Source organism: Podarcis vaucheri, assembly GCF_965113315.1.
Source record: "Podarcis vaucheri genome assembly, chromosome: 3".
Classification (NCBI taxonomy): domain Eukaryota; kingdom Metazoa; phylum Chordata; class Lepidosauria; order Squamata; family Lacertidae; genus Podarcis; species Podarcis vaucheri.
In genome coordinates, this window is record NC_138761.1 from 2,684,984 (window position 1) to 2,704,666 (window position 19,683).

General features: G+C 49.4%; 1 protein-coding gene across 2 annotated transcripts; it reads left to right on the forward strand.

Moving 5' to 3' along the window:
- On the forward strand, nucleotides 1–19,203 carry LOC309529520 (uncharacterized protein). 2 transcript variants are annotated; one of them, XM_082217815.1, is made up of 8 exons: nucleotides 1–147; nucleotides 10,423–10,508; nucleotides 12,102–12,129; nucleotides 13,494–13,535; nucleotides 14,404–14,431; nucleotides 17,195–17,225; nucleotides 17,812–17,890; nucleotides 18,587–19,203. In XM_082217815.1, exons 1-8 carry the CDS (start codon nucleotides 85–87, stop codon nucleotides 19,067–19,069), a joined length of 840 nt encoding a protein of 279 aa, XP_082073941.1. In that variant the 5' UTR covers nucleotides 1–84; the 3' UTR covers nucleotides 19,070–19,203. The 2 variants fall into 2 exon arrangements, with proteins under 2 accessions (XP_082073941.1, XP_082073940.1); XM_082217814.1 differs by lacking the exon at nucleotides 1–147 and adding an exon at nucleotides 5,347–5,570.
- The last annotated feature ends 480 nt before the right edge of the window (nucleotides 19,204–19,683 follow it).

Below are 19,683 nucleotides of genomic sequence, written 5' to 3' on the forward strand. Positions count from 1 at the left end.
GTGTGATGTCACGCAGAGTTGGAACAGGTTGCCGGGCGCACCTTGACGCCACATCACTCGAGTCTTTGGACAAGGGACGGCTTCATGGCTTTTTTCCCGGCCAATCTGGAGGCCTCCTGGCCAGATCTGGACCAGAAGACACCTCTGGTAGACACCCCCCTTTCTGTCTTTCCTCCTTTTCCCATCCCCTACGGAGCAAGTACTTGGCTCCACACTTAGTTCAGCCCTGGCAATATATATGTGTGTGACGCGGGTGGCACTGTGGTGTAAACCACTGAGCCTCTTGGGCTTGCTGACCGGAAGGTCGGTGGTTCGAATCCCCGCAGCGGGGTGAGCTCCCCTTGCTCTGTCCCAGCTCCTGCCAACCTAGCAGTTTGAAAGCACACCAGCGCAAGTAGATAAATAGGTACCGCTGTGGCGGGAAGGTAAACTGCATTTCCATGCGCTCTAGTTTCCGTCACAGTGTCCCGTTGTGCCAGAAGCAGTTTAGTCCTGCTGGCCACATGACCTGGAAAGCTGTCTGCGGACATTAGCTGGCTCCCTCAGCCTGAAAGATGAGATGAGCGCCACAACCCCATAGTCGCCTTGGACTGGACTTAGCCATCCAGGGGTCCTTTACCTTTTTACCTATGTGTGCATGTGTGTTTTCACATCTATGTACTACTGTATGTATATACAGTAAGCCTTCAACTCGGGGATGTTTCATGGAATCAGAGAATCGGAGAGTTGGAAGGGACACTGGGGTCATCTAGCTGAACCCCTCAATGCATAAATAGGCAGCCGTCCCATAAGGGAGTTGAACCCGCAACCTTGGCATTATCAGCACTGTGCTCTAGCCAACTGAGCTGTCCGGGCTCATTTAACTGTGCACGTTTAGCTTTACGAGGTTGGAAAAATAGTTATAAAAAAATTAAAGTGGGCAGGTGTCCAGGAAAAATGCCTTTGGGAATCCCACCAGTCATTGCACCCAATGTGTTTTCACTTTATGCAATTTTGGCCTTAAGCTCGATCCCCTGAACGTAACCCCCCAAGTAAGTTGTGATCTTACTGTATGTGTGTATTCAATCAATCAATCAATCAATCAAGAGAGGGACTGGGTGGCCCTGTGGTCTAAACCACTGAGCCTCTTGGGCTTGCCGATCCAAAGGTCAGCAGTTCGAATCCCTGCAACGGGGTGAGCTCCCGTTGCTCGGTCCCAGCTCCTGCCAACCTAGCAGTTCGAAAGCATACCAGTGTGAGTAGAAAAATAGGTACCACTGCGGCAAGAAGGTAAATGGTGTTTCTGTGCACTCTGGCTTCCATCACGGTGTCCCATTGCACCAGAAGTGGTTTAGTCCTGCTGGCCACATGACCAGGAAAGCTGTCTGTGGACAAACGCCATCTCCCGCAGCCTGAATGTGAGATGGCCGCCACAACCCCATAGTCGCCTTTGACTGGACTTAGCCATCCAGGGGTCCTTTACTTTTACTTACATTCAATCAATCAATCAATCAATCAATCAATCAATCAATCAATCCATCTATCAGTTGCCTCTGATCAACAGACCTCTTACTTCATAGCGAATAAGCAATGTTCAAAAATTAAACACAACAAAGTGGTCTTGGCAATCTGGACAGTTTATAGAGGCAGAAACGCACTTCAACAATTTCACTGATTTATTTAATTAAGGCAATATGTTGTTGTTTTTTCTCATAATGTGTTTTATATTTGACTTCCTTTAATAATGCTTTATTACTAAAGTTGCAAGATAATTTTGGGCTTTGTTTCATTTTCGGAGCCCAGTTCCAAGCCTGAGTAGGATAAAACGATTCTTTCTCCCGCGAGCCTGCTCATTTCATGTCTGACCAGGAGACAGCTCGGACCCTGTTGCACCCCTGATGGTGCCAACGGAAGCACAAGAGGGCCTAGTCCCTTTCCAAGGTCACCTTTGCACCCATCATGGACGTGTCGGGATCTCGGCTCGGCCAAGCTGATAAAGCTCATCTTCCTCCGGCCGAGTTCTTTGGAATCGCCTCTGACGTAATTAACGACCTGAGCCTTTGATGAGGCCTCAGGCACATTCCCATCCAGCAGAGAATCAAAGTAGCACGTGGAAGTGATGAGATTTATGGCTACATTGCAAAGCTTTAATTTCTAAGCTACGCAGACAGAAAAGAAATCATCCTCTCTCTGTGAAAGCAGAGAGCAACTGAACCAAACAAAGGAACAGGAAACCAGTAACGTCACATCCGTCTCCCGTGAGACTTCCAACGGTATGGAATCCCAGGAATGCAAACAGAGTCCTGTGACTCCAAAATCACTGCACAGTGGCAAACAGAAACTAACAGGACCTGCCTGCCTCCCCCCCCAGCCCCCCCGACTCACCTGCTTACCTGGCTTCCAGCAGCAGCCAAAGTCTTCCTCCTTTCTCACCCTCTGTGAAGCCAGTCCTCCCGTGGAAAGCCACGTTCCTGGGATCTACCTTTGCAGCCCACAGAGCTGGCCAGGTGGGCAGGAAAGAGCAGGGAGGAGGGACCTACCTGTGTTGTCTTGAGCACTGATGGAGCAGCGAGGAGAAGGGGGCAGGAGGGATCAGTGGGTGGAAAACACGTGAGGATGGAGAGATGAACGCAGACCATGCAGCAAGCACATGTGTGCCTGAGAAGGTGTATTCAGCTTCTGAAGAAAGGGGCCTTTGTGAATCCCCAGCCATACAGGAGTTTGCTTGCGCCTGGCGACTTTGCAAAAGGAGGTGTTCGGGTGCAGAACACATGGGCCGAAAGGAAATGTAAAGGAGAAAGAGGGAAATGAGCAGGAGAAGAAGAGGGAAGACGAAGTTCATGCTATTCTAGGGTGGATCAACAGTCTTAGTCCCCCTCTATCCTGCCTCGGTGGGACACAGATGGTGCTGTGGTCTAAACCACAGAGCCTAGGACTTGCTGAACAGAAGGTCGGCGGTTCGAATCCCAGCAACGGGATGAGCTCCCGTTGCTTGGTCCCAGCTCCTGCCAACCTAGCAGTTCGAAAGCACGTCAAAGTGCAAGTAGATAAACAGGTACCGCTCTGGAAGGAAGGTAAACGGCGTTTCCGTGCGCTGCTCTGGTTCCCCAGAAGCGGCTTAGTCCTGCTGGCCACATGACCCGGAAGCTGTACGCCGGCTCCCTCGGCCAGTAAAGCGAGATGAGCGCCACAACCCCAGAGTCGGCCACGACTGGACCTAATGGTCAGGAGGTCCCTTTACCTTTACCTCTAACCTGCCTTGGTCAGACCCTCACCTGGAATACTGTGTCCGATTCTGGGCACCACAATTTAAGAAGGATGCAGAAGGCGCCGAGCCGTTTGGGGAGGGCACATGAGAAGGGGCTAAACAGCTTTGCGCCCTTCGATCCCAGCCTTACCATTGTAGGCTGGGGTCCGTCCCATGCCTCCCTCCCTGAGCAGCTTTGCAAAGCTGGGATCTGATTACCGTATTTTCTGCTCTATAGGACGCACTTTTTCCCCTTCAAAAATGAAGGGGAAATGTGTGTGCGTCCTATGGAGCGAAGACGCCGTAGCCCCGCGACCCTCTCACGGCTGGAGAGGTGACGTGCGGCTATAGAGGATCCTGCCATAGCCGTGCGTCACCTCCCCAGCCGGGAGAGCGCGCCCGCTGCTCTCTGACCTGCTCTTTGGGGCTGGTGGTGGGCTTCCCCCGCCAGCCCCAAAGAGCAGGTCGAAAGGAACCTGAAGCCTGGAGAGTGAGAGGGGTCAGTGCACGCCGACCCCTCTCGTTCTCCAGGCTTCCAAGGTAGCCGCCTGAACGCACCTTAAACGGCACCTTGTTTTAGAGCGGGAAAACAAGAGGGGGAAAGTTCTCTCCCTCTCTGTGCAGCGCCTCCTGCCGCTTCACTGAAGGGGCGCTGGGCAGAGAGGGGGAGAATTTTTTTTCTTGTTCTCCCCCCTCTAAAACAAAGTGCTTCCTATTGTCCGGTGCGTCCAATGGTGCGAAAAATACGGTAGATCCCAGCCTCACAAAGCTGCACAGGGCTGGCTTGGGGAGGGTGGTGTGAGCCGCCCCTGCCCCACCCACAATGAGCCAGGGGCAATCATCTCTGCTGCAAGTCCCATGTTATGCCGTTGCTCCCAGTGGCTGACCAATACCTCTTCTGGGAAATCCATGAGCAGAACTTGAACATGAGATAATAAAATAACAACAGCAGCAACAACAACAACAACAACAACAATTTATTATTTATACCCCACCCATCTTGCTGGGCCTCCCCAGCCACACTGGGCGGCTTCCAACAAAATATTAAAATACAGTAATGCATCAAACATTAAAAGCTTCCCTAAACAGGGCTGCCTTCAGATGTCTTCTAAAAGTCTGGTAGTTATTTTTCTCTTTGACATCTGGTGGGAGGGCATTCCACAGGGTGGGTGCCACTACTGAGAAGGCCCTCTGCCTGGTTCCCTGTAATTTGGCTTCTCGCAATGAGGGAACCACCAGAAGGCCCTCGGCACTGGACCTCAGTGTCCAGGTTGAGCGATGGGGGTGGAGACGCTCCTTCAGATATACTGGACTGAGGCCGTTTAGGGCTTTCAAGGTCAGCACCAACACTTTGAATTGTGCTTGGAAACGTACTGGGAGCCAATGTAGGTCTTTCAAGACCGGTGTTATATGGTCTCGGCGGCCGCCCCAGTCACCAGTCTAGCTGCCGCATTCTGGATTAGTTGTAGTTTCTGGGTCACCTTCAAAGGGAGCCCCACATAGAGAGCACTGCAGTAGTCCCAGCGGGAGATAACTAGAGCATGCACCGCTCTGGCGAGGCAGTCTGCGGGCAGATAGGGTCTCATCCTGCGTACCAGATGGAGCTGGTAAACAGCTGCCCTGGACACAGAATGGACCTGTGCCTCCATGGACAGCTGTGAGTCCAGAATGACTCCAAGGCTGTGCACCAGGTCCTTCAGGGGCACAGTTGCCCCATTCAGGACCAGGGAGTCCTCCTGTCCCCCAAAAACAGTACTACTGTCTTGTCAGGATTCAACCTCAATCTGTTATCCGCCATCCATCCTCCAACCGCCTCCAGACACTGCAAGATTACTCTTGCAGTTTCCATCAAGTGGTATGCCAAAGCACGGCTGCTTCTGAGTGTGGAGACAGAACACAACCATTCTGGCTGGTCGCCATCGATAGCCTTCTCCTCCTCCATGGATTTGCCCAACCTTCTTGGCTCTTGGTCTCCTCCATGCCTTGCAGAGCCTTTGAAGCTCTTTGTTTTTATAACACAAGAATCAAATCAAACGGAGATAATGGCGCTGCTCCCTTGGGTCTCCAGTCCTGCCCTCCCCATCCATGGAACCTTGGGGTCTCAGTTATCCCTGTGAGGTTGCCAGGGAGACGAACTGCCGCCTGGACCCTGCTCTGGAAGCGAAGATGCCCCGTGCCAATGAACCCTTACAGGAGCTATGAGGACTTCTCCCGCGTTCCCTCGGCCTCCCGCCGGCGCCGTTCCCTGCGTCACTGCAGCTCCCAGCCCTGCTTCGTCTCCTGCACCTTCTACACACCCATCTGCTTGCCCTTTTTGCACGATGAAATGAAATTCAGCCCCAAGGCGAGTTTAAGGGGCAGGGGAAGCCGGGAGGGGGGCACCTGGAACGCTGCTTTCATAACCGCCGCTGGAATGTCTGGAGAACTCGGTTTTAATGTCTCCCGTGGTTCTCCATGAATTTTTGGATATGCATTTTTTAGCAGGTGGAATCTGCCCTGGGGGCCATCTTGAGGGCTGAAAGGCAGGCTGTACGTTTTATTTATTTTACTTTTATTTAATAAATGCATAAGACAGGGGGGTAGAGAAAATGTGCCTTCCTTCACATCGGTCTGTCCTTCGGTGCTGACCCTCTTCTGCAGACAGCATTCTGCAAGTAACATTTTTAGAAGTCTTCAACAAATGAAAAAGGGAGGCAAATAATAAAATCATAGAATTGTAGAGTTGGAAAGGACTCCAAGGGTCATCCAGTCCAAACCCCACAATTCAGAGGATGAATCAGCGTATAGAGGGGAGGTCCAAAAACTATCTACATGGTGCCTAGGGAACAACTTGCACTCTAATATCAGCAAGACAAAGGAGATGGTGTTGGACTTTCGGAGGAAGAGAGGAGAACTAGCCACGCTGTACATCAGGGAGGGCTGTGTGGAGAGAGTCTCTTCCTTTAAATTCCTAGCAGTTTATCTCAGTGAAGACCTTACTTGGAAAATCAATACAACACAGGTGGTTAAGAAAGCCCAGTCTCCTCAGAGTATTGCGGAAGAATGATGTCAATCAACATCTGATGATCTCCTTCTACCGGTCCACAATAGAAAGTGTCCTTTCATACTGCATCACAGTGTGGTACGCTGGTTTGACATCATCTGATAGGAAGTGCCTGCAGAGGGTGGTGAATACAGCACAAGATATTATGGGCTGTCCCGTGAATCCGCTGGATGACATCGCGGACGAACGTTGCCTCAGGAGAGTGAGGAAAATTCTTAGGGAAGATTCACACTCTGGCGGGCACTTTCTTGATCTCCTGCCCTCGGGCAGAAGATATAGAAGCCTGATTAGTCACACCAACAGGGTAAAGAACAGCTTCTGTCTGTGGGCTGTTAGGCTGCTGAATGAAAAGATAACAACAGGGCAACTGACTTTCGGGTTTGGTGGGTGTGCGTCAGTAAACGAGGGGAATTAAGACTAAGAGAGCTGAGTGGGGGATGCACGTGTAATCTCACCGTATACAAGTTGTACAAGTGACAATAAAGTATAAAGTATAATGCAGGAATCTCAGCTAAAGCATCCATGGCAGATGGGCGCCCAACCTCATCTTAAAAATCTCCAAGGAAGGAGATTTAATCTCCTTAATCTTCTCTAAACACACACACAGATCTTCCAACCATTCCTTGTAGAACTTGTTCACCACCAGACTCCTCACCATACTGGTCTCCTTTGGACACATTTTCTGAAAGCATGGGTGCTATCCTGTGGCAGTGAGACTCTGATGGACCCCATACTGAACAGATGTTCTAGGAGCAAGTGAAGTTTCTCAGATTCTTAGGGACAGTTATTGTGGACATTGTGAAAGATATGTGTTGTTCTAGGAGTTATGGGCCCATGAAAGTTCCTCATGGGTTGAGTGGCTTGTGTGCTCTTGTTGTTGGTGGTGTTTTTTTTGCTTAGCTCCTCCACACTTATTGCCCAGAGCTTGTACCCCTTTGCAGCCGCTGCTCTTGCACCAATCCTACTGGAACTCAGCACTGGGAGAGCCACAAAAGTTATTTCCATGGAGAATCAACACCTTCCTCCTGAGATGTGAAGGCATCATCCCAACAGTGAGGTTCCATGTCATAACGTTCATGGAAACAAACACTGCCGGAAACATCTCTCCATCTCTCCTCTGGGACACACTAAAAGACTATTTAAGAGGATTTATCATTTGCTACACAGCATGTTGGAAGAGGAGGAGGAGGGACTCAGGGTGGGAAAACCGGTCGCCCTAGAAACCAAACAAACCCCAGGCTCCGTAATAATAACATCTGCCGGAATCAAGGCTCCGGTTAAGAAAAGATATGAGGCTAAAAAAATTGCTTTCTGATCAGTTTTCCCCTGCCCTGAATTAGAGCAAACATCTTGGGAGTTAAGAGGGAAAGTCTTAGCTTTTTCCTCTTAGAGCATGCAATGTAAGTCTCTTTCTGTTGTTAGGGACTAGAAGGCTATTCTGCACATAACTCAGAAAGCAATCAGTGAGCAACTGGGGTTTTCAGAATAATAATGGTTGTTATTTGGCATTATAGAAGGCAAATCTGAGTCCACAGAGGTGATCTCTGCTTTCTTACAACCGATATATCTTCCCCAAATATGCAGGAGATTGGAGGCCATTATAGGAAGAGGTCAGAAGTGAAAAAGGATCTGGCAAGGTCCTTGCTGGGGTGGGGAATGATTCAGATATCTCAGTGAATCATGTCACTGTTCTAAAACAAAGCAGAAGAAATATGGGGGGAAAGCCCTGTTCCATGTATGAAGCCTCGGTTACGGGGTTCTTCAGGCCCAGAGAGGACATCTCATGGAAGGGACCCTGAGGATCATCTATTCAACTACCAAACAACTACCAAACTTTTAGAACACATCTGAAGGCAGCCCTGTTTAGGGAAGCTTTTAATGTTTGATGTATTGTTGTTGAGTCGTTTAGTCGTGTCCGCCTCTTCGTGACCCCCTGGACCAGAGCACGCCAGGCACTCCTGTCTTCCATTGCCTCCCGCAGTTTGGTCAAACTCATGCTGGTAGCTTCCAGAACACTGTCCCACCATCTCGTCCTCTGTCGTCCCCTTCTCCTTCTGCCTGCCATCTTTCCCAACATCAGGGTCTTTTCCAGGGAGTCTTCTCTTCTCCTGAGGTGGCCAAAGTCTTGGAGCCTCAGCTTCAGGATCTGTCCTTCCAGTGAGCACTCAGGGCTGATTTCCTTCCGAATGGATAGGTTTGATCTTCTTGCAGTTCATGGGACTCTCCAGAGTTTGATGTATTACTGGATTTTAATATTTGGTTGGAAGCTGCCCAGAGTGGCTGGGGAAGCCCAGCCAGATGAGCAGGGTATAAATACATTATTATTATTATTACTACTACTACTACTATTACTACTACTACTATTCCAACCCCCTGCAGTGCAGGAATTCATGCAGCTGACAGGGACCAAACCTGCACTATGCTCTAACCAACTGAGCTACCCAGCTATTCAACAATGAAACTCAGCCAATTTCCCTTGGGGGTGTTAGTTGTAAAATCCTCACTGCATCTGTTGGGGCTCCGCATTTGCAAACTCCCCGCTGTCTCCCCAGAGGGCTGCATCCCCAACAGACAGGGGCCGGACCAGATTTGTGTGATAATCTGGCTTCTCGATACTCCTGGGTGCTAAAGTCAAAAGACGGGGGTTGTCTCAAGACACTGTCACCGGATACTGAATATGTTATGTACTGAAGTTCTCACCCTGGGCCAGCAGGGGGATGCTGTAGATAGTTTTCACTCAGGTCCGCATATGCAAATAAGGAATTGAAAGTGACGTTCAGTGATTGGATAGTTACAGAAAGTTGTTACAGTTACGTTGTACTGGAGCTCTATATAAGCAGGCTGGCTGAACCCTTCAGTTCTGGCCTGTGAATACACAAGAGCTGTCTGAAGAATCGCTGTGTCGTCTGATATGTTCACCCACAACTTAACACTGGCGAAGAAGGTTGGATTGATGGACATCAGAGCACAGCCAGATGCGGCCACCCTCTGAGCTGAGCTGAATCACGGAGCTAAAACACTGAGCGAAATCACGGAGTAGAACCAATTCAGAGCTGACTGTTCTGGCTAGAGCACAGTGTTCCATCCATCGCCCTCCACGTCGGCTTCGGAACCATGGCTTCACTCGTTCCTCTACTGCCGTTTGCCCCAGCCTCTGAATCATGGGATGCCTACCTCGCTCGGTTCGACTGCTACCTCTAAGCAAATGAGCTGACAAGAGATCTGTAGAGCGTAAGCGGGGCCTCTTCCTCAGCCTTCGTGGCCCTGACAGAATATATATTCAAACATATGTCACCGGGAATTTTTCTATCAGACTTTTGCTGCCTTCACTTCCCCACAATCCACACCTATGCGCTGAAAGGACGTTCAGCACATGCCTAAAGCGCATGGCTGCTCCTGAGTGGCAGACTTGTGAAAAAGGAGGAGAGGTGGGCCGCCTCGGTGATGAAACTTGCCACCATTTGCAGAATCATGCCACGACTACTCCAACCACCGACATGGTTCAATGGGAAGAAATGTCTGAGTTGAGCAGCTCGAATGGTTATCAGATGAAATCAATCCTGTCCATTTATGATTACAGTGGTACCTCAGTTTACAGACACTTCAGGTTACAGACTTTGCTAACCCAGAAGTAGTACCTCACGTTAAGAACTTTGCTTCAGTATGAGAACAGAAATTGTGTAGCGGCAGTGGGAGGCCCCATTAGCTAAAGTGGTGCTTCAGGTTAAGAACAGCTTCAGGTTAAGAATGGACCTCCAGAACGAATTAAGTTCTTAACCCGAGGTACCACTGTATTCTTAGTGTTTGTGGTTTTATTAAAACATTTTGCATTGTTTTTAGTCTTCTGTACATTTTGTCTTGCTCGTTGCCCCGAGAGGGTTGCGCTTTTTCAGGTAGGCCTGTAGAAGCCATCTGACAAATGGGAAGAAATTGTGACAATGGTGACTTACTTTGCAATGTGCATCTTTTCCACGAGGGAGAGCAGCACGCCCCACGCAGGGGCCTCACTGTGCATTGCCAACAGACATGTGCTTCCTCTCTGTCGTCTGTGATGGAGGAAAACATGGGTGGAAAGCACCATTTTATCGGGGGAGCTGAACTAGAGATGATGCTCTTTAACGTCTGGTACCTCTTTTGTTGCTGTTGTCCTTAGAATATGGAGAGGAGGTCGAAACCAGACGTGGACCATATCATCAAAGAGCACGAGAGCTTTAGCGAGAGTGAAAAGAGCTCAGAGAGGTGAGTTTCTTGGTAAGTGGAGAAGACCCACAGGGCAGATTTCATTTGTCAAGTGTGGACATTCTAGGTCAAGACACTTGTTCTGTGGTTTATGCGTCTTTGACAGACATATCCTACCGTTTTTTCCTATACAGTGGCACCTCGGGATGCGAACGGGATCCATTCCGGAGCCCCGTTTGCATCCTGAACAGAATTTAAGACGCAACTGCGCGTCTGCGCGTCTGCGGGTCGTGTTTTGCTGCTTCCACGCATGCGTGTTACGTCATTTTGACCGTATGCGCATATGCGAGCGGCGAAACCCAGAAGTAACGCACTCCGTTACTTCTGGGTCGCCGCGGAGCGCAACCTGAAAATACTTATCCTGAAGCATATTTATACTGAGGTATGACTATATTCAAAAGTTTAGAGCTAGAAACTGCTCAGTTCTTGTCAGGCACGCTGGCAGGCAAGGGAGTTTCCTCCTCTCCTCTGGGAGCTTACGATAAAAAGTAATGAGCCTTTGGCAGGTTTATAGTCCTTTTTATTTACAACAGCATACTGAGAGGAGCATCAGGCCGCCCTTCCCACAGATGGCAGTCGCTCACTCTGAGTCCCTCCTCTATGCTTCCGTTGTTCCTGGACCATTTCAGTCCTCCGAGTTCTGGGGGAGGGAGTGACTTCCCTGCCATTCTGGACTGAAAAATCTCCATAAGGCTCCCTCCCTCCTGGTTGCCTAGCTACTATCTCAAACTGTCCAGCTCTTCCCCTGACTGAGCAGCCTCTGAATCTGCTGGTCTCTCTGCTTGTAGGAACGTGGGGGGGGGGGCGATTCCCCCCCCCCGTCAGAGGCTGCTCTGTCTGTGCCTGCATTCCTTCATCTTCGGAGTCAGACCAGTCTCTGGCATCCAATTCAGACCAGACCCTGACACTTCTGTAGCATTTCTGACCAATTTCAGCAAAAACTCACCTCTTTGCCATACCTCTGGGTTTCCCCAGACATTCTTGCCAATCACCTATTTTCAAGCCCCAAATCCCAGATGTGTCCAGGAAAACAATAATAGTAACAATACCTTTATTGTTCCTGTACAGCCGAGCATTAAGGTAAAGGTAAAGGTACCCCTGCCCGTATGGGCCAGTCGTGTCCGACTCTAGGGTTGTGCGCCCATCTCACTTAAGAGGCCGGGGGCCAGCGCTGTCCGCAGACACTTCCGGGTCACGTGGCCAGTGTGACAAGCTGCATCTGGCGAGCCAGCGCAGCACACGGAAACGCCGTTTACCTTCCCGCTAGTAAGCGGTCCCTATTTATCTACTTGCACTTTGACGTGCTTTCGAACTGCTAGGTTGGCAGGCACTGGGACCGGAAGACGGGAGCTCACCCTGCTGCGGGGATTCGAACCGCCGACCTGACGATTGGCAAGTCCTAGGCGCTGAGGTTTTACCCACAGCGCCACCCGCGAGCATTAGGTGCACATTATTAGCAATCGGCCAGGAATTGCTTCCAAGGGAAAACATCGCAGCCATGGGAGCCTCGGAAGGGGTGAAGGAGGAGGGGGGTGAGCAGGGTTTGTGATTATCCCATGGCCTTTTTTAAAAAGCTGAAATGTTCTTTTGCAGGGTGAGAGCGATGAAAATGGAAAGCATGGTAAGCAGCGATTTCACTTACGGTAACAGCTTTGCTAACAACCTTAGGGTGCAATCCTGCAGTCTCATCCAGCTCCCTCTGGCTCAGCTAGCCCAATATTTTTATTTCGTATTTGCCTTTTTATGAATTGCACTGTGTGTATTTGGGGTTCTCCACCCCCCCATAATATGTTTTCACTTATTTAATTGATTGAGTGATTGCATCTATGTCCCCAGGTGCACGTGTTTCTCTCCCCTCCTCATTTAACCCCACAAAAACCCTAAGCGGTAGGCTAGGCCGAAAGGCAAGTGGCTCCCCCAAAATCACCCATTGAGTTTCATAGCCAAGTGGGGATTTGAACCCTGCTCTCCTAGGTCTTGGTCCAGCATTCTAACCACTGTGCCCCCCTGGCTCTCTTTAAAAGAACCTTCCATAAAGGAGACCTTTCATACAGCAAGCAACTGCCAAGTTCAGATACAATTACAGTGGTGCCCCGCAAGACGAATGCCTCGCAAGACGGAAAACTCGCTGGACGAAAGAGTTTTCCATTTTGGAGGTGCTTCGCAAAACGAATCTCCTATGGGCTTGCTTCGCAAGACGACAATGTCTTGCGAGTTCCTGCCAGTTTTTTTCCTCCCCCCCTTTTTCTAAGCCGCTAAGCCGCTTATCAGCTGATCTGATCAGCAGATAAGCCGCTAAAAGCCGCTAATAGCGCTAATCCGCTAATCCTTCAATGGGCTTGCTTTGCAAGACGAAAAAACAGCTAGACAAAGAGAATCATAGAACGGATTCTTTTCGTCTTGCGAGGCACCACTGTATTATTACTAGTCGTAAGGATGGTATACTGTGTCCAGCAACAGCTCCTCGTGGTCTCAGGCTTTTTCCAGCTGTGCTGTCGCACTCTCGACTGCGAGTATATTTCACCCACTCTCCATATTCTCCCGATCTGGCCCCACCAGATTTCTTTCTTTTTCCAAAACTGAAATATGCACTGAAAGGGCACAGGTTTCCCAACATTTCACACGTCCAAGCCGCTGTGATGAGGGAACTGAAAGCGGTACAAAAAGAGTCTCCAGAAGTTTCCAACAGTTCTGCAAACATTGTCAACAGTGCATTGTATCAGTGGGGGCTGCTTTGAAGGCCTGTAAGGCATGTATGTTTGAATATTTCTCACTGTCCAATTTCTGTGACCATTCACCGAACTTTCCAGTCACACCTTGGAGAATCGTAGCATTGGAAGGGACACAATGCTCTGCTTCTGGGCTCCATCCCCTCCCTGCGGAAAGCAGAGCGTGGAGGCAGTAACCCTGAGTGATCCAAATGATGAATGTGGGAAGACAAAAGCCTTGGGTGACCCTCTTTGTCTCTTCTCTGTTTTCTTTCAGCTGAAGAAGGTGCTAGCTGAAAACCAGCAGTTGAAAAGTGCTGTAAGTTCACTATTGTGTGTGCGCGCGCGTGTGTGTGTGTTTTGCCTTGGGTCTTCCCCTGGGGCTCACAAAGCCTCTGAGCCTTCTCATCCATTAACAACAACAACAACAACAATGACAACAATTTATTATTTATGTTTCGCCCATCTGGCTGGGTTTCCCCAGCCACTCTGGGTGGCTCCCAACAGAATATTAAAAACACGATAAAACATCAAACATTAAAAGCTTCCCTAAACAGGGCTGCCTTCAGATGTCTTTTAAAGATAAGATAGCTGCTTATTTCCTTGACATCTGATGGGAGGACGTTCCATAGGGCAGGCACCACCATCAAGAAGGCCCTCTGCCTGGTTCCCTGTAACTTGGCTTCTCGCAGGGAGGGAACCGCCAGAAGGCCCTCGGTGCTGGACCTCAGCGTCCAGGTAGAACGATGGGGGTGGAGACGCTCCTTCAGGTCTACTGGACCGAGGCCATTTAGGGCTTTCAAGGTCAGCACCAACACGTTGAATTGTGCTCGGAAACGTACTGGGAACCAGTATAGGTCTTTCAAGACCGGTGTTATGTGGTCCCGGCGGCCGCTCGCAGTCACCAGTCTAGCTGCCGCATTCTGGATTAGTTGTAGTTTCCGGGTCACCTTCAAAGGTAGCCCCACATAGAGCGCATTGCAGTAGTCCAAGCAGGAGATAACCAGAGCATGCACCACTCTGGGATCCCTAAATGTCATCTAGCCCCACAACTGGAGAATCCCTGGCAGATGGATATCCAACCTCTGCTTAAAACCTCCAAGGAAGGAGAGTCCACCACCTTCTGAGGGAGTGAAACCAGGCGCGCCCCCTGCGTGGGACTTAATGAAATGGATTCTCTTTTGCAGGTTCACTTCTTGAAGCAGCAGAACAAAGGTAGGATTTCTCTCTCTCTCTCTCTCTCTCTCTCTCTCTCTCTCTCTCTCTCTCTCTCTCGTTTCCAGGTGCAGCAGGGATATGAATCCCTGTGTGGCACACTGGAGAGGTGCTGCCAGTCAGGGTGGACAATACTGGCCTCACCCGGTAGAATTAGGATCATTTGTGAAACTTATTAGTTGTTGTTGCAGAAGTAGCTCACAATGACTTACAACAATAAGTGAATAACACATGCATTGAAACCAGTGTAAAGCAAAACACAGGGAAATTGAAAATGCGTTCATTTGTGTGTGTGTGTGTGTGTAATTTTTATTAAATTTTCTGTTTTACAATTTAAAATATTTAAACAACTTTAAAATGTCAATGAATTCCTTTCCATGGTTCATTCTGCATATCATCAATCGCTGCATACTTTACAGAAACGAAACCGTTCAGTATTCCATTATTACATCCATGAAAACTTGTTCACACTGTTGAATTTGTCTTAATGCTGCCAATGATTTGAAGTATGCACAGTTCTCCCCCATATATTCACAATAAACTTTTCCCAATCTTCTTTATGTTATTATTTGCTTCCTTTTAAAAATATGAATGTGCTTTTGCACCTGAACAAAAACGCGTTCATATTTTTTTAAAAAAAGGAAGCAAAGGCAGCTCCCTTTGTTACTACTTTTCATTACCAGGACAATCCATCAACATTTTCTAAATATTTTGGATAGAATTTTATTGCATTTTATTTAGTCATGCTGGCCACATGACCCGGAAGCTGTACACTGGCTCCCTCAGCCAGTAAAGCAAGATGAGCACCGCAACCCCAGAGTTGTCCATGACTCGACCGAATGGTCAGGGGTCCCTTTACTTTTAACAAATAGACGCGGGTGGTGCTTTGGTCTAAACCACTGAGCCTCTTGGGCTTGCCAATCAGAAGGTCGGCGGTTCGAATCCCCGCGACGGGGTGAGCTCCCATTGCTCAGTTCCTGCTCCTGCCAACCTAGCAGTTCAAAAGCAGGTCAAGGTGCAAGTAGATAAATAGGTACCACTCTGGTGGGAAGGTAAACGGCGTTTCCGTGCGCTGCTCTGGTTCGCCAGAAGCGGCTTAGTCATGCTGGCCACATGACCCGGAAGCTGTATGCTGACTCCCTCGGCCAATAAAGTGAGATGAGCACCGCAACCCCAGAGTCGGCCATGACTGGACCTAATGGTCAGGGGTCCCTTTACCTTTAATAGAAGCGAGACAGTGGAGGTTTTGTAGCGTACCTAATTTTATTACTACTGGTTAAACGAAAGAACATAACGGACATGCACGAGAGAGTCAGCTCTCTTTCATATTGCCGCCTAATCTCTAGGCAGATCAAAGAAAAGCCTCACAGGGCTAGGGACGGAAGTCTGGATATGTGGTTTCCGCCCTCTGCTTTCTCTGAGACAGAAAGTAAAGCAAACATGATCAGGTGATCTTTGCAATGGGTGGGATGAAAATACTGACGCTCTCCTGGGAGAGACGTCGTGCCTTCAACGCCCGCAGGCTCCACGCTGCCCCAAATGGTTCACCCGCTGCCTCCCCACAAGTGTAGGGTAGCTGAGTGGGAGGAGGCAGGCAGACTCCTTGGAGGCCCTGTGGTTCACCCTGCCCCTATGGGTGGCTTGCCCCACCCTGGGCGTGCACCCCATGCGCCTGAGAAGCTTCCTTTGCCGCCACCCTCCAGATGTTTGGGTATCCAGTCCTATCCCATCAACTGCAGCCAGCATACAATCCTGGGGTTGACATATCATCCAGTTGGATCACATTCATCCAGTGCTTTACCAACTGCACTGGCTCCCGGTGGAGTACAGGATCAGATTTAAGGTGCTGGTTTTGACCTTTAAAGCCCTATATGGCCTAGGACCCTCGTACCTACGGGACCGCCTCTCCCGGTATGTCCCACAGAGGACCTTAAGGTCCACAAATGACAATATTTTGGAGGTCCCAAGTCATAAGGTGGTTAGATTGGTCTCAACTAGGGCCAGGGCCTTTTCAGTACTGGCCCCGACTTGGTGGAACGCTCTGTCACAAGAGACTAGGGCCCTGCGATACTTGACATCTTTCTGCAGGGCCTGCAAGACGGAGCTGTTCTGCCTGGCCTTTGGTTTGGACTCAGTCTGGCCCTTATGTTTCCATCCTCTTATGGTTTTGATCTATGGGCTTCTTTTAAAATGAGGCTGCATTTTAAATTGCATTTTAACCTGTATTTTATATTTCTCCCCCCCCCCATTATGATTTTACTGTAATTTTACTGGTATTAGCTGCCCTGAGCCCGGCTCTGCCAGGGGAGGGCGGGGTAAAATATAATATTATTATTATTATTATTATTATTATTATTATTATTATTATTATTATTATTATTATTATTATTTTGCCTGGGGGTGATAGCAGTTGTCTTTCAGCTTGTGGAAGGCTGTAGGAGGGATGGAGAGGTGAATGTACCCACATTTGGGAGGTCCCAAGTCGCAACCCAGTCAGGTGGGTGGGGTAGGAATAATAATAATAATAACAATAACAACAACAACAACAACAACAAATAATTTCAGGGCTTTTTTTCAGCTGGAACTCAGTACCGGCACCTTTCACCTTTTCAAGGAAGGTGTTTGGGGTGAGTTCCGGAATCTCTTTTTCTAAAAAAGCAGCACTAATAATAAGAATAACAATAGCAACTCTGCTGTGCATATTGAATGACGGGATGGAAGGAAGCTGTGAGTTTTGACCAATGGACCCATTTTCTATTCCAGAAAAAGATTGCAATGCAGAAGACTGCAAGAGGTCAGTGCAATCGCATGTCCGGCGGGGGATAGCCAGGTCCTTGTGGAATAATGGACGATATTTATAGAGAATCGTAGCGCTGTGGCGTTTGAAGGAACAACCCTGGGGTCACCTAATCCAGCTCCCTGCAGCGCAGGAATGCCTGCAAAAGGATCCCCGAAACGTGGCCATCCAAATTCTGCCTTAAAAGTGCCAAGAAATGAGAGACCAAAACCTTCTGAAAGGGTCTTTCCCACTCTTGAATGGCTTAACCTCAGACAGATCTCTCTGAGCTTTAGTCAGAATCTCCTTTCCTGCAATTTGAATCTGTTGATTTGGGTCCAACTTTCTGGAGTAGCAGAAAACCACTCTTGCTCCATCTTCCGTCTGACAGCCCTTCAGATATTTGAAGGTGGCTCTCATATCCCCTCTCAGCCTCCTCAGGCTAAACATACCCAGCTCAATCAACCATTCCCCATAAATTTGGTTTCCAGGCACCTTCATTATCCCCTGCTCATTTTCTAGCTTATCGAAAGCCTTTTTTAAGTGGGCTGCCCAGAACCGGACACAGGACTTGTCAATCTTCTTTCTCCACTCCTTTCTCCAGGGCTAAAGAAAAACTTATGACTGAAATTGGGTCTCTCTTGACCGAAATTGCCTTCCTGAATGAAGTTCGGGAGCAGCTGGTGAGTGTCTTGGATCAGGGTATTTCCCCGTCCCCTCCAATTGTGGCTCAAGTCTCCAGATCCCGCTATGAGTAGCTGAAGATTAAACCCCCTTGAACCAAATGTGTTGGTGGGAACAGGATCACTTCCAATTTAACTGAGGTAAAGTGTGCCTAAAACTGCATATATTCATGAAAATACGATCCAAGTGACCAGAATATGAGGGGAAATAGCCTTGCAAAAATGTGAAATAAGGTGAAATAAGGATGGAGATTATTAGGGATTATTATTCTTGAGTCAAAATGATAGTACCCCTAAACATTTTTTTAGCAAAAAAGCACTGATAATAAATTATAATAACTGTGTACGCCACCTTGAGCTCCTTTTTGGAAAAGCCGGGATATAGATGCAATAAACACATAAAAAATAGAAGAAAGCAGGTTAATCTCTGTTTAGCGTTTTCCAAACCTCCGCAGCAGTTTACCGGTGCGTATTTCTCCCTACGCTACAAATTTCGCAAAGCAATTTCCCCTGATGCAAGATGTCCGCGCATGTCATTCTCGCTTGCAGTCCGCATGCCTCCCTCCGGTCCGAATATCTTGGCATGCGTCTCTTTAGAGAAGCGCGTCGCAAAATCCTCATTTCGAAAGGGGTGGCGTTCTGCAGTTGTGGTGCTTGCTCTCCTCTGAGCTGCTTGCTCTCCTGCTTCCCTTCCAGAGGTACAAGGACCCCGAGTCCAGGAAGGAGACGACGAAAGCCCTCACCGAGACCATCCAGGCCAAGCTGGAGGTGGCTCACGCGAAGATCGAGGCGGCCGAAGCCAAGAAGGAGACGCTGGAGGCCAAGCGGAAGGCAGAGGAGGCCCAGGAGACGGCGGAGGCGGCCCAGGCCAGGGAGGACAACCTCCTCTCCTACGTCTCCAAGATCGCCACCCTTGCGTACCAACAGGCTGCCGAGGCGGAGTATGACTGCACCCAGGCCCGCAAAGCCATGGCGGTGGCGGAGGCCATTCAGGTGGCCACCCTGGCCGAAGGCAAAGGCCGCCGGACCCACAAGCACCACCACCACCACCAGGGCAAGCACCACAGGGGCCACCACGACCACCGGGGCCACCACAGCCACCACGACCACCGGAGCCACCATGAGACCCAGAGCGACCTGCCCCACTCGGAGCCCGAGACCCTGAGCAGCACCCGATAAGGAGGAGGACGGGAGGAAGGAAGGAAGGAAGTGAACGAAGGCAGGAGCGTGGCAGGGCGGGAGGAGAGAGAGGGGATTGGTGCCGTAGAGTGCCAATAGCGGGAGCACTGTGCAGAATTAAAATTTATGTTTGAGCCGCTGACTCCTTACTCGTTTCGTAGAATCGTGGCGTCGTACAGTTGGAAGGGACACACCGCGTTATCTGTTCTTTTTTGTTGTTGCTATTTCTAGGGTTGCCAGGTTTCAAGAAGTGAAAATCCGGACCGTAGCTGTCAACTTTTTCCTTTTCTTGCGAGGAATCCTATTTGGAATAAGGGAATTTCCCCTAAAGAAAGGGAAATTGTTGACAGCTATGATGTGGACACAAAAGTTGGCAAAGTTGTTGAGCTTTGGCAGTAAACTTTGGCAGGGTGGAGTGCAGGAGGGGTCGGAAGAAGAGGAGGAAGAGGCAGGCCAAGCAAGTGAAGAGCCAGGGGCTTCCCTACCCTCTTGCATCACTGCCTCCCAGAACCAGGAGGGGACTGAAAAGGGAGGAGCAGAGGACGTTTTCCCGCAGGCGCAGTCTCTGGCTGCGCGAACGGAGCCAGCCAGGGGAAGATCCATAAATCAGTGGA

Coding starts and splice junctions, on each gene's coding strand:
- LOC309529520 (XM_082217814.1), top strand. CDS start 5,406: ATGAACCCTTACAGGAGCTATGAGGACTTCTCCCGCGTTCCCTCGGCC. Junction 5,571..10,422: donor AAATGAAATTCAGCCCCAAG/GCGAGTTTAAGG, acceptor TGTTGTCCTTAG/AATATGGAGAGGAGGTCGAA. Junction 14,432..17,194: donor CTTGAAGCAGCAGAACAAAG/GTAGGATTTCTC, acceptor TTTCTATTCCAG/AAAAAGATTGCAATGCAGAA.